At 43.4% G+C, this 13,150-nt stretch overlaps 1 protein-coding gene across 2 annotated transcripts in view; it reads left to right on the forward strand.

Moving 5' to 3' along the window:
* LOC142970245 (low-density lipoprotein receptor-related protein 1-like) overlaps positions 1–13,150 on the forward strand; it is an 84,067-nt gene that overhangs the window by 44,928 nt on the left and 25,989 nt on the right. The window contains exons 14-30 of one of the 2 annotated variants that reach the window (XM_076110341.1): positions 301–490; positions 650–775; positions 1,800–1,940; positions 2,379–2,504; positions 2,597–2,713; positions 2,805–2,897; positions 3,874–4,041; positions 5,369–5,551; positions 5,640–5,837; positions 5,975–6,220; positions 7,128–7,325; positions 8,870–9,074; positions 9,258–9,422; positions 9,536–9,780; positions 9,987–10,118; positions 10,996–11,223; positions 11,569–11,743. In XM_076110341.1, the coding sequence (XP_075966456.1) occupies positions 301–490; positions 650–775; positions 1,800–1,940; positions 2,379–2,504; positions 2,597–2,713; positions 2,805–2,897; positions 3,874–4,041; positions 5,369–5,551; positions 5,640–5,837; positions 5,975–6,220; positions 7,128–7,325; positions 8,870–9,074; positions 9,258–9,422; positions 9,536–9,780; positions 9,987–10,118; positions 10,996–11,223; positions 11,569–11,743 (2,936 nt within the window). The remainder of the gene's footprint in view (positions 1–300; positions 491–649; positions 776–1,799; positions 1,941–2,378; positions 2,505–2,596; positions 2,714–2,804; positions 2,898–3,873; positions 4,042–5,368; positions 5,552–5,639; positions 5,838–5,974; positions 6,221–7,127; positions 7,326–8,869; positions 9,075–9,257; positions 9,423–9,535; positions 9,781–9,986; positions 10,119–10,995; positions 11,224–11,568; positions 11,744–13,150) is intronic. The other variant, XM_076110342.1, reaches the window with a different exon arrangement.

A 13,150-nucleotide genomic window follows, 5' to 3' on the forward strand; every position in this document is an offset into this window, starting at 1 on the left:
GACATAAAATTAATGAAATTTAAATATTTATTTGCATACTCTGAATACCACAGAAAAGGTTATTTTAGGGCCACATACTGTAGATTTATGTTCTGCTTTATACTACCACCATTGCTTTGATGCTTATTATTTTTTAGATTTGCAGCATAATTAACTCAAATGTTAATCGGTAGAAAACAAAGAAGTTCCGTCAAATGAATACAAACATGTTTTGGTGCAGTTGTTCTGGATAGACAGTGCTGTAAGTCTGCTTTTTCAAAAGCATACTTTACCATCATGTTGCTTTTCTTACATCATCAGACGGTGTATGAAGGTCAGGAACTGAACCACGCCTTTGGTCTGTGCCACTATAAACACTTCTTGTTCTGGAACGAGTATCGTAGTGGAAGCATTTACAAGTTGGACACCACCACTGGCACCGCCACTCTGCTGCGCAACGAGAGACCGCCCATCTTTGAAATCCGCATGTACGATGCTCAGCAGCAGCAAGGTGACTGGAAATGCATTACAAATAGATAATTCATCCATCAATCCATGTTAATCAAGAAACTATCACTGTCCAATGTGAATATTATTGAGGCATAATTTGTGCTAATTTGTGTTTGCATTAACTTTATGTATCTGCATATTCATGTTTGTTTATTCGCAGGCTCTAATGCGTGTCGTGTGTACAATGGCGGCTGCAGCAGTCTGTGTCTGGCTATACCAGACGGCAGGCAGTGTGCCTGTGCAGAAGACCAAATACTAGACCCAGCTGACAACACCAGCTGCAAAGGTAAATTCAAACATGAATGCTTTGTATGTTCTACTGAGTATGTTGGACAAGATGAGTCAAGCTGTGTGACTCTGACTGTCTGTTTTGTTGGAACTGCTTGACAAAAATATTTGAAGAAATGTAGAAATATAAGCACCTGCATAATGTAACGCAGCCCAATACAAACTATTTTTGAAGCCTAGAATAATCGAGGTGTTCCTAATATTTTGCCCACCCTCAAGTTGCTAAAAAAAATCAATAAAATCCAATCCAATCCAATATAACACCACCAAAGCCCTAGCTATGACCCAGTCTCATTGAAAATCAAACATTAAAAGGCAGGAATCAAACAAAAAATCTGCACACTGTATTACAGATGTTTGCAAATGCTGAAACGCAATCTCTAAACTAGGGCCCTCTTCACACACAAAAACAAAACCAGATATCTTTCATCTTCAAACACTTCATTCAGAACTATTTAGTCTTCTAAAAATGGTATTTTTGCATCACAACTTAACACACAAGCACACAATGAATAGCCCTTTTATTAGATGCCAACTGCACACTGATGTGCTAAGTATAAGACACTAATATCTAAAATCTCATTTATTTGTAAAAAGTGTGTTTTAGAATTCCTGTGTGTCAATGTGCTTTATGGTTTGTCATACCATACTATGGGCTACATGCGGTAGTGGTTTCAATAATTGTGCCACAAGTACCAGGTTTTTGAGTCGTGGCATTCGCATTCATTCTTGCCTTAGTTGTTTTTGTTCCAGCACAAAGTTTACTGGATGTGTGTACCCTACACCCTGTTTATCTTGTTATTTTGTCCACCCCATATACGGCATGTCTTTTTTTCGTTAAGCAATTACTAGTCAGCTCAGCTTCAGTCTACAGTAGGTGAGGTGGATTTTCACTTATGGATTTATACTTTTTTGTTTTCCATGAACCCTCCATTTTTGGTCATTCAAAACTGTATTTTTCTTCATGCAGTCGTATTTCACATTCCTGCTATTCCTCCTTCCCTCTACTTCTCCTTCCACAGCCAACCCGTCTTATGTACCCCCTCCTCAATGCCAGCCTGGGGAGTTTGCTTGTAAAAACAACCGCTGCATCCAGGAGCGCTGGAAGTGTGACGGAGACAACGACTGTCTGGACAACAGCGACGAAGCTCCTGATCTGTGCCGTGAGTTACTGCACACACACACGCACACACACACACACACACGCACACACACACACACACACACACACACACACCTAATCTAACATGGTTTCTAAACAGCTACCCCGCCTGTTGGTACTGAGTCAGATGACCTCAGGCAGTCTGAATTTGACAATCTGGTGATGCCAGAATGAAATGAGAGAGCAGAATCTAGTGAGTGTCTGTTTATATGTAGCAATATCCGTGGATCTGGAAAAGCTCTCTCTCTCTGCTTGTCCGTCTGTCTGTCTGTGTTTGGAGACCAACGGTTGTTCCCGTCCCAGACAAATCAAACACCCGTCCAAAACAGCGAGAATGTTTACTCTCTTTTTCACTCATTTGCAACTGTCATCTCTCCAGTCTACACATTTTCTCTGTTTCCTTCTTCGTGCCCTTTAACGCGTCCTTTCTTCTCTCCAGACCAGCACACCTGCCCTACAGACCGATTTAAGTGCAAGAACAACCGCTGCATCCCTCTGCGTTGGCTGTGTGACGGGGACAATGACTGCGGGAACGATGAGGACGAATCCAACACCACTTGCTCAGGTACACAAACAAGCTTATTCACCCTGCCAATATCTGACGGGTCTTTTTCAGTCGTTCACGTGTGACATGAGCTCCGCTGTGTTGTCTTTTAGCTCGTACCTGTCCGCCTAATCAATACTCGTGTGCCAGTGGGCGCTGCATCCCTATTTCCTGGACATGTGACCTGGATGATGACTGCGGTGATCGGTCAGATGAACCTGCATCATGTGGTTGGTCAACTTCAGTGGTTTGGTCTATAGCTGATGGGTGATTTATAGCTGTTATTAGAGGTTGTTTTAACGTTGAATTTCTAAATTGTAGTTTTGTCCACAGCCTACCCCACGTGTTTCCCCCTCACCCAGTTTACCTGCAACAACGGACGCTGCATCAACATAAACTGGCGCTGTGATAATGGTTAGTGTCTGTCCTGTATCTCTTCTCCTCTTCTCCTGTATGCCCGTTTACAGTGGCGACCACTTGCTTTCCTTTGTCACAGGTTTGCTGTGCATGTTTTACCACCACCCCCATATTAGCGCACACTCTTCTTTTTGTCACCTTGTACGTTTGTGTGTTTTTAGCTTTACTGTTTCTGCTGTCTGTTGTTGGTTTTGTTGTACTGTGTTGTGCTGTTCGCCCACTCTGCTGTCTTCCGTTGGTTCTGTCTTTCAGAAAAGGATTGTGGGGACGGCTCTGATGAGTTGAATTGTCCAAACCTGACCGGTTAGTGCATAGATCAACATGCACCACAACAGCCATGACGCTAGCCTAGTTCTAGGACTCAGTTCAGGAACAGTTAGGGCTGCTTTTCGGCATTGAACATGGCCACACGTGCCAATACTGCTTTCCTTCGTTTACTGTAGTCTTCTGCACATAGGTTCGAAGCTAAATTAGATTTGATATATTGTAATGCATTATTCAGTCAAGCGAAAAGTGTAGTCAAATAATTTATTTGAATGCAATTAAATTTGGTAAAGGTTTAATAGAATGTCAGGCTGAATGGAAAAAAAGTAGTTAAACCACAGAGTATGTTTCCCTGATTACTATGAAATTAAATGCTGTGAAATGTGGTTTTACATCAGGTTGCCCTTTTACATTAGTACGGGCATAAAAGTGCTTAAGTTATGATGCTCTGCTGCCAGGCTCAATGTATCAGTGCTCGGTACATTCCCTCATGGTGCATGGTCTGATCTATGCAGTTTCTGTCATTATTTACTTTCATCTCTCATACTCTTATTTCATTTGTATTTCATTGTTTTCTCTGTCACTGTGTTAATTGTGAAAGAAAAGCAATTACTTTCTGCATATTTATATTTACATTTGTTCCCCTTGAGGCAGTGGGTGCCTCATAATGTGAGAGAGTGGGTGTTGTTTGATTGTGTTTGTTTTTCAGATAACGACTGCGGGGACAACAGCGACGAGGCAGGCTGTAGTCACTCCTGCTCCAGCGCTCAGTTCAAGTGTAACAGCGGCCGCTGCATCCCAGATTACTGGACCTGTGATGGAGATAACGACTGTGGGGACTACAGCGACGAGACGCACGCAAACTGCACCAATCAGGGTCAGTGTTCCAACATTGCCGATCAGGTGGAACAGTGGGGAAACAGTAGTAACATCTAGGAAATAAGGATTTATAGTAAAACAAATTTTAATCAAACCACCATGCTTGCAACAATGCTTTTCCATTTGCCAAGAAACTTCATATCAAAAATACAGTGCTAAATCTTGGTCGTTTTCAAACCTTTTTTATATCAATATGTCAAGAGATGTCAAGAGCAAAATTATGCCTAAATAATAATAATAACTTTTCACTAGTTTTTAATCCACAGCTGCTGTCAAAGAGTGCTGGTTTTGCCTCGGTGTTGACTTTCTGTCCTTGTTCATACAGCACACCTGCAGGACGATTCTATACCCTGTAACTAAGACAACTGAAATAACTTAAACGTGTTCAGTATAAAATCTATAAACACAGTACCCCAGTGTGGTTTATTTGTGCATAAAACCACATCTCAGTAATTATTTGTGGCAAGATTACGTGATCATAAATATGAGTTGCTGCAGCTGATGGGACTGACCGCAGTTGATACCAGCCACTAATGATGCATGTTAATGGCTTTCTCCTGATCCCAACTTGTTTACACGTGTGCCTTGGGTTCGCTATGCACACCTGGACATGGAAATGCCTGAAGAACCTGCACATGATGCAACGAGTACTCTGCGTCCCAGTCACCAAGAAACACCTTTATTAACAAGTCAATATTAAAAGCTGAAGCAGACGTTAAAAGCCACCATTCACAAACAAATAGCCGCTGGTCCTTTTTTAAACAGTATTCAAGGAACACTGCTGAGATGGGTGGTCGTTATTATCATGGATGGATGGTTGCATCTCCACACTGTTTTGTCATTTATTCCCTGGACTGCACTAGGCACTAAAATCATAGCTAGTATTTACAGTGTAGTCAGTAGATGTAACAGGTCCCTGGTCCCCATTAGTCACACTGGCACATAATTAATCTCCCTAGTCGTTTAGTGAGTGATATAATAACTGTGAAGATATACAGTACCTACTTATAATTATCTATTCAGTATTATGCTTGTGCTGTTAAGAGCAACGTTGAAACAATAACACAAATGATTCATTGGCAGCTGGTGTTTATGACTAAAGCAATGACCCTCTGAACGCATCCTTGAATCTGGTCAGTATTTCCCATTGCTAAGACTTGTTGCCATCCAGAGTTCCAACAAACAGCTCATTAGCTTTTGTATTCACAGTCTTTTGATGCTGCACATTGTCTCTGCTCAAGACTGTGTGTCCTGATGTAATTAATCCAGGCAAGGATTGAAGACAATGCCACTTTAGAGTCTTAATGACATCTCTCTCTCCGCAGCCACGCGTCCCCCTGGAGGTTGTCATACAGATGAGTTCCAGTGTCGTATGGACGGCCTGTGCATCCCCCTGCGTTGGCGCTGCGACGGAGACACTGACTGCATGGACCTGAGCGACGAGAAGAACTGTGAGGGCGTCACACACATGTGCGACCCAGCTGTCAAGTTTGGCTGCAGGGACTCTGGTGAGGGGACCATACTTCAAATGAATGAGAAGTACGTGAAGTTAGTTTAAGTAGTTATTTTTAAGGTAACCCCGCCTTTTGTCCCCAGCACGCTGTATCAGCAAAGCCTGGGTGTGCGACGGAGACAGCGACTGTGAGGACAACTCCGACGAGGACAACTGTGAGGCGCTGGTGTGTAAGCTCTCTCACCATGTGTGTGCCAACGACTCCACCATCTGCCTGCCTGCAGAGAAACTTTGTGATGGCACGGATGACTGCCCAGATGGCTCCGATGAGAAACTCTGCGGTAAGAAACAACAGTGCCCAGGCTGCGTTTCAGTACAGGGAACGCCATAACAGCGAGTAAAAGTCTGCATCTTAAAATAAGAGTTCTGTGTAGCTATCCCTTGTGTCAGTCCTGATCTGATTTTCTCTGTTTTACAGACCTGTGTTCACTGGACAATGGCGACTGCAGCCATAACTGCACAGTGGCCCCTGGCGAGGGGATAATCTGTTCGTGCCCACTGGGTATGGAGTTGGGGCTCGACAACAAGACCTGTCAAATCCAGAGCTTCTGTGCCAAACACCTTAAGTGCAGTCAACGCTGCGAACAGGACAAGTTCAGTGTGAAATGTTCTTGTTACGAGGGCTGGGAGCTGGAGCCTGACATGGAGAACTGCAAGAGCACGGGTAAGGGGCCGAGGGAACAGAACAAGAGGGGGAGATGGTGGGCGGGAAGGATCGGGGGAAGGCGAGAGACATCAGTGAAGAATTTAAACATTTGATTGATTGTAGCTGTACTGTTAGGGAGGATGCTAGAGAAGTGACTGGGTTCTGGGCTTGGTCAGGGTTCAAGGCTGCAGAATCCAGAAATGTGGTGTGAGTTTGGGATCAACCGAAGGAGAAGCCGCCCAAGCAGGAAACTGTGGTTAGAGAAGACTCGGTATGCCAAAATGTGATACTCCTTTGGACAATAGACGAAGCACTGGAGACAGAAAAGAGGAAGAGCTTAAATACTGTTCACGTGTGTAAATGACTAAGAAAACGTAAAAAAAAGACTTGGGCATTGGTTCCTAGCTGTCATTGTTATTATTTTATGAAAAGACAGAATCTGAACTATTAAAGAACAAAGTGAAGAACAGATAAGCGTTTTGTTTAAGTCAGAGAGGGGACAAGATGTAAAAAAAAAAATGGAAACTGCTCGGTCACAGGAAATCAGCTTGGAATTTTATTATCCACATATAGAATATAGTTCTCTCCCTGCAGCAACTTGCCAATGAGGCAACATGAATTTATGATTGTGCTCTTCACTGCCAGGTCTTAGAGGCTAGCCGCCAGCACCCTGTCATTCATCTGGCTGCCTGTTAGGTACAGATAACTCCTGTCTTATTTACTCAGTGTTTTAATTACCCAGGATTAGAGCCACTTTCAACACAGCCCCTCTGTCATTGGACAAGTCATTCACTGCAGTGTAACATAGCTGCGATGTTTTCCACGCTGTAAAGCAGAGCTGCTCTGCAGTATTTTGAGTAACAAGGATTTTAACCCTTTACCATCTGCTTTGTTCTTCACTGATATATCTTGTTCATCTCCGCAGATCCTTTCAAGCCCTTTATCATTTTCTCAAACCGCCACGAGATCCGCCGCATTGATCTGAATAAAGGAGAGTTCAGTGTGTTGGTCCCGGGCCTGAGGAACACCATTGCCCTGGACTTCCATCTCAGCGAGAGCGCCCTTTATTGGACCGATGTGGTGGAGGACAAGATCTATCGTGGCAAGCTGTCCGAGAACGGCGGTGAGCATTTTTGACACGTTCAATTTGCTTAAAATACTTTTTTGTACCATCTAGGATTAAATATATGCTACTTACAGATATTTTAGGTTTTGATGTAAAAGGAAGGTCCACCATATAGATTTCTTCCAGAGCTTTCAGCCACATCAAGTGGTCTTCCTCAGATAGAGATTACATCGGTGCACATTGGTTGTGGTTATTAACATTTAATTAAATTAATTTAATTAACAACACCATCAGATAAAGTGAAGATAGATATTTGGAATATTGAATGTCAGAAGCAAGTTACTGGACTCCTATGAGTCATAACATTTGAATCTCTAAATATGGTGTTGCACACTGGGAACATATATTCTAGTTCTGTTGAGGTCAACCATTTGTACTTATCAATTTCAGTGATAACTACTTTGTTGTGATTTAACTGTTTGTGACGAGGCCTAGCAGGCAAGAATATCTGGTAAACTATTCAGGTTTTTTGCATGTTGCTGTCGGTAAGCTGCACTGTCGGTGCTGTTCCAGTGGCTTCTTGTGAGCAGAAAATCCGATGTGGTTTCATAAAGGCCAGACCGGTCGATCATGACCAGTGTGCATAACAAACAACGGCCTATCACCACCACAGCAGTAATAAATGAGCAAATCACGTGTACAAGTCTGCACTTTAGTCGTGTTGCATTTATGTATTTTTCTGTGCATGTAGTTGTTATGTGCCACGTTTCCTTTGCTAAGCTAATGGGCTACATACAGTAGAGTGTGTTGTTTTCATTGCTTCAGACAGGATAATGACTCATCTCAAATAATTAGCCCTGTCCCTTTGATTAGGGACTCAGTGGAAAAATGAAAGGATAGAGAGAGGCTGGAAAATGTGTCTCTTTAGCCCAGCAAGACACCACATATTTAGTTTTCTCTCTCTCTGAAATTGTGGTATCACAACCCCTGCTGAGCCACGACTGTATTTATTTATGTTTTCATTTATCGTACTGACATGTGATTTCTCCCAAACATAGCTTAACAATTTGATTACAGGAATCACAGATTGTGATGCAATGTTAGCTTTGAATCCTAATAGCTTGATTACATTTGCATACGTTTGTAAATACTTGAAGCAAAGCAGATCACTGCTTCGGGTTACAGTGTAATCTGAAATGTTGCCGTCAGCAAATCCCAGCCCTCGGAAGCTTTCATCCATACATATTGAAATACTGTGTGAATTCATTAAGAAAATTAAGCGCCCCGAAGGAATCTTTATTTTACTGAGTAGCAAGTTGAAATATGACTAGATCAGAGTTCTCCAGCAGGTTTAAACAAAGATGGATGATGCCTGGTAATTCTTTCTTTTCCACTATGTTAGATAGAGTTCACAAACAATCAAAGTGTACTGACATTTAGTTGAACTTGTCAAGGATTAAAAACTCAATACGGTTTGAATTTCCATTGTAGTCCTCGTAAAAAAGGGATAAGATGACATATCTTCAAGTCAAGTAAGAAAGTTTAAAAGACACACGAAACAAAACATGTTTACCATTTATCCTTTTCGTCTGTCCTCGTAGCTTTAACCAGCTTCGATGTGGTAATCCAGTATGGGCTGGCTACTCCCGAGGGCTTGGCAGTGGACTGGATAGCAGGAAACATTTACTGGGTGGAAAGCAACCTGGATCAGATAGAGGTGGCCAAGTTGGACGGCACCATGAGGACCACGCTGCTGGCTGGGGAGGTGGAGCACCCTCGAGCTATCGCCCTGGATCCCCGGGATGGGTATGCTTACTGTACCTCCTGCCAACATCAAACAAAACACATTTACAATTAATGATGATGGCATTTAAAGGCGTATTTAAAGGGTAAACATGTTTGTGATTGTGGAGCTGGCTTCACACACTGATCCTGAACCTATTGCAGCATAATCTTTTGATAACTGCATGTTGTGGAATGACGTTGCAGGATCCTCTTCTGGACAGACTGGGATGCCAGCTTGCCCAGGATTGAAGCTGCATCCATGAGTGGGCAAGGCAGGAAGACCATCCATAAGGAAACCGGCAACGGAGGCTGGCCAAATGGACTCACTGTGGATTATCTAGAGCGACGCATCTTCTGGATCGATGCCAGGTCATAAAAAGGGCACAGACATGAACACACTCACACAAACGCCTTCATTTGATGCACATTCGGTGTCCTTCAGATACACCCAGAAACTAACTGAAAAGTTGTGCCGTATGCAGGTCTGATGCCATTTATTCAGCCAAGTACGACGGCTCTGGGCTGATCGAGGTTCTGAGGGGACATGAGTATCTGTCACATCCCTTTGCCGTCACTATGTATGGCGGAGAGGTTTACTGGACGGACTGGAGGACCAACACGCTGGCAAAGGCAAACAAGTGGACGGGAGGCAACGTCACTGTGGTCCAGAGAACCAACACACAACCTTTTGACCTCCAGGTCTACCATCCATCCAGACAGCCGCAGGGTGAGAAACACAGTGTTACACGTGAACATACACATACTGGCGTATATTAAAAGTGTTTGGAAATTAGGGCTACAGAAGCAACTGGTTATTCCTTTAACACTAGTATATTCATTATGAGAGCGACAACTCAATAGTATACATGCTGATTTATGAGATGGTTCAAGTGTACATTCTAAATAATTTTTTCCATACTCGCTTCTCCCTAGCTCCTAACCCATGTGCGGCTAAAGATGGCAAGGAGCCCTGCTCTCATCTATGTCTCATCAACTACAATCAGACGTTCTCGTGTGCCTGCCCTCACCTCATGAAGCTGGGCCCTGACAAACGCAGTTGTTATGGTAAGCGTGAGCACACGTGCATAAATGCAGTTACTGTAGTAAACACACTCTTTGATTCCCCTTTGAGCTAGCGGACAATTTTCCCCTCTGCTTGTCTTGGCAAGTTGAATGCCACAGTGTAGTCCCAGTCCTTACAGAATTGTTTATTTCCGTGTGTGTGTGTGTGTGTGTGTGTGTGAGAGAGAGAGAGAAAGAGAGAGAGAGAGAGAGGATTATTAAACAATCTAGACTTTTTTTCACTTTGAGTTGCTATTGCTTTGACAGCTTTGGAGCGCATTGAAGTGTCTGTCTGTGAAAAGTGACAGCGGGCCTGTTTATTCAGTGTGTGAGTTTAGTATTCAGGGAATCACTTTCTATTATCTTCAGGGGTAATGGAATGGAGAGCCCCTTTCTGTCTGATGGCAGGCATCAGCCACAACCTTCCAAATCCACCACCTAGTCTGGCCTGGCCGATACAGCCCTGACACTGTCATTACTCTCCCCCTCTCTCTGTCTGCTTCCCTCTCGTCCTGTCTATCATTTAAGCTGCACACAGTTGAACGATGATAGGACTGTTGAGACCAACGCAATTGTAACGTCTCTGCGCTGATTGAATTTACTCTCGCTGTCACGGCTGTGCTATTGCGTTAGCCAGCCAGACACAATCATTAGAGTCAAAGATGCAATTGGATTAACTGTTTGTTCGAGTGGCAGGAATAATGCGCCGATGCACCCATCCATGCTGCAACCACCGATCCCAACAACCCTAGCATTTGCGTCCACTCATGCATTTGACTTTTGTCTTGAAGCTGCATTTAACTCCTGATTACCCCCATTGAATGCCGAAGGTTTTGGGAGTTACTGAAGGATGCTTGTCAACATGTTCCCCACCCTACAGAGTCTCGTCAGTTCCTGCTGTATGCTCGCCAGATTGAGATCAGAGGGGTGGACATCGACAACCCTTATTACAACTACATCATCTCCTTCACCGTGCCTGATATCGACAACGTGACTGTGGTGGACTATGATGCTCTGGAGCACCGTATCTACTGGTCAGACGTCCGCACCCAGACCATCAAGAGAGCTTTCATCAATGGCACTGGAGTTGAGACTGTGGTCTCTGCTGGTACGGAGGAGGCAACACAACAAAATACACACCTGACTAGAGGCTCATTGTTTTCAGTATTGACAGCTTTTTTTCAAACAGGCAGATTGGTTTGTATATCATTCACTTGGATATTATGTTCATGTGTTTTAAAGCAGTGTCCTGCTCCAAGAAGACAACTCTTTACAGTTTGCAAATTGAAATTTACCGTTTGTTAAACCCCGCCTCCAAACATGAATTATCCAATCATAGCTTAGTAACTGACACTAGGCACTTGCCAAAGCAGTGCACGTTGCACACAAAGACTTTGGAAGGTAGTGTCTTCTGATTAATGGCTCTGTGTGTATGTCGTATATCTTTCTTCAGATCTGCCCAATGCTCACGGCCTGGCAGTGGACTGGGTGTCCAGGAACCTGTTCTGGACCAGTTATGATGCCAATAAGAAACAGATTAATGTTGCCAGACTGGACGGCTCCTTCAAAAATGCTGTCATCCAGGGCCTAGACAAACCACACTGTCTGGTGCTGCATCCAATACTAGGGTTGGTTGTCCACACACACACACACATACTAAATCTGTCACTTATTCCAAATTAAGCTTTCAGAAATTGTTCTCAGACACCCTCCTGATTTCACCTTTAACCTACTACACATACACACAGAAGTGCGCGCACACAATTATACACACTCAGGCGGTGTCTGGCTGTCAGGCTCCCTTCTGTTTGCAGTCAGCGATGACAGGCAGAGTCGTTTGGTATAGATGGTCGCTGACCTCTGACTGTTACTTCGCTCAGGATGTGGTTCCAATTTTTCTCCCCTCGCGTCATCGTTCTCCTCCGTCGCTCTCTTTCTACATCTTGCTCCATTTCTATTTTTGAAAGATGGCTGCATGCGCTCAGATATACAGTACTATCTGTAAATGATTTACTGGGAGTGTCTCTGTGGCTATCTGTCGCTATTTCTGACCCAGTGTTTATCATACATCCTGTCCCCTCCTGCCTTGTTTAGCAAATGTCCATTTTCCCTCCCTTCTTCTCATTGAAACCTCATCCCCCCTAACTCCCCAAACAGAACCTGGCCTCTGTCCCTCCTCTGTCTCAAGAGCAGAAACAGACTATCTGTATTTATATATTTAGTTCTGTCCTGCATGAATATGTGTGCTTTTGAGTGTTTGAGGTGGATGAAGAAAGGATATTTTCTTAAGAAATGTCCCTGCCTCCTTGTGTTTTTTTGTGTACTCCTTCCTGCTTTCAAAGACTTAGCCGACTTAAGCGGAGGAATGTTTCCGATTTGAGCATTGTTGGCATGGGGGGAAAATGAGAAGCAGATGCTGGATCCATATGCTGGGGCTGTCTCCTCTTTCTGGCACATAAACACACTGCCCAGAATACGTCCAGGAGTGGGTGGGGGCAAAGAGGGACAAACTCAAACTTGTGTGTATGTGTGCAAAAGAATGAGGGCGTTTAAATGCTGCAGAAACTTTATTTAAAGGCATGTTCACAAACAAATGAAGGGTGTGGTGGATGTGGTGGGATTTAACAGGAAGTGGGTGATGGGAGAAGATGGATACCCTTTAAACATAGATTACACACAGTCTAAACACAGTGACACACAATCACATTGTCCTGTATACTCCGCATTCATGTGTGAGGACTTTGACCAGTTTGAGAAGCAACGAAGTTGAAGGCAATGACGAGCCTGAGGTCATTTTTCAGCTGCTGATTTGAAGTGGTTCCCCATGGCTCTATATCGGCTTCATCCAACTTCTTCAGCCTCTGTTGAACTTGAGAGACATCTTTTTTTTTTTTTTTTTTACATTCCTGTTACAGTCACATATGGTATGATTTGCAGACCATATGCTCAATAGATTCTACAGGATTTTTTTGTTGCTATTCCTAACACTATTATAATAATATTATATACTGCTATATATTATACTTACCCATTTA

The sequence above is a fragment of the Anarhichas minor genome, unplaced genomic scaffold (genome assembly GCF_050575085.1).
Source record: "Anarhichas minor isolate MPS153535 unplaced genomic scaffold, ASM5057508v1 ptg000043l, whole genome shotgun sequence".
Lineage (NCBI taxonomy): Eukaryota > Metazoa > Chordata > Actinopteri > Perciformes > Anarhichadidae > Anarhichas > Anarhichas minor.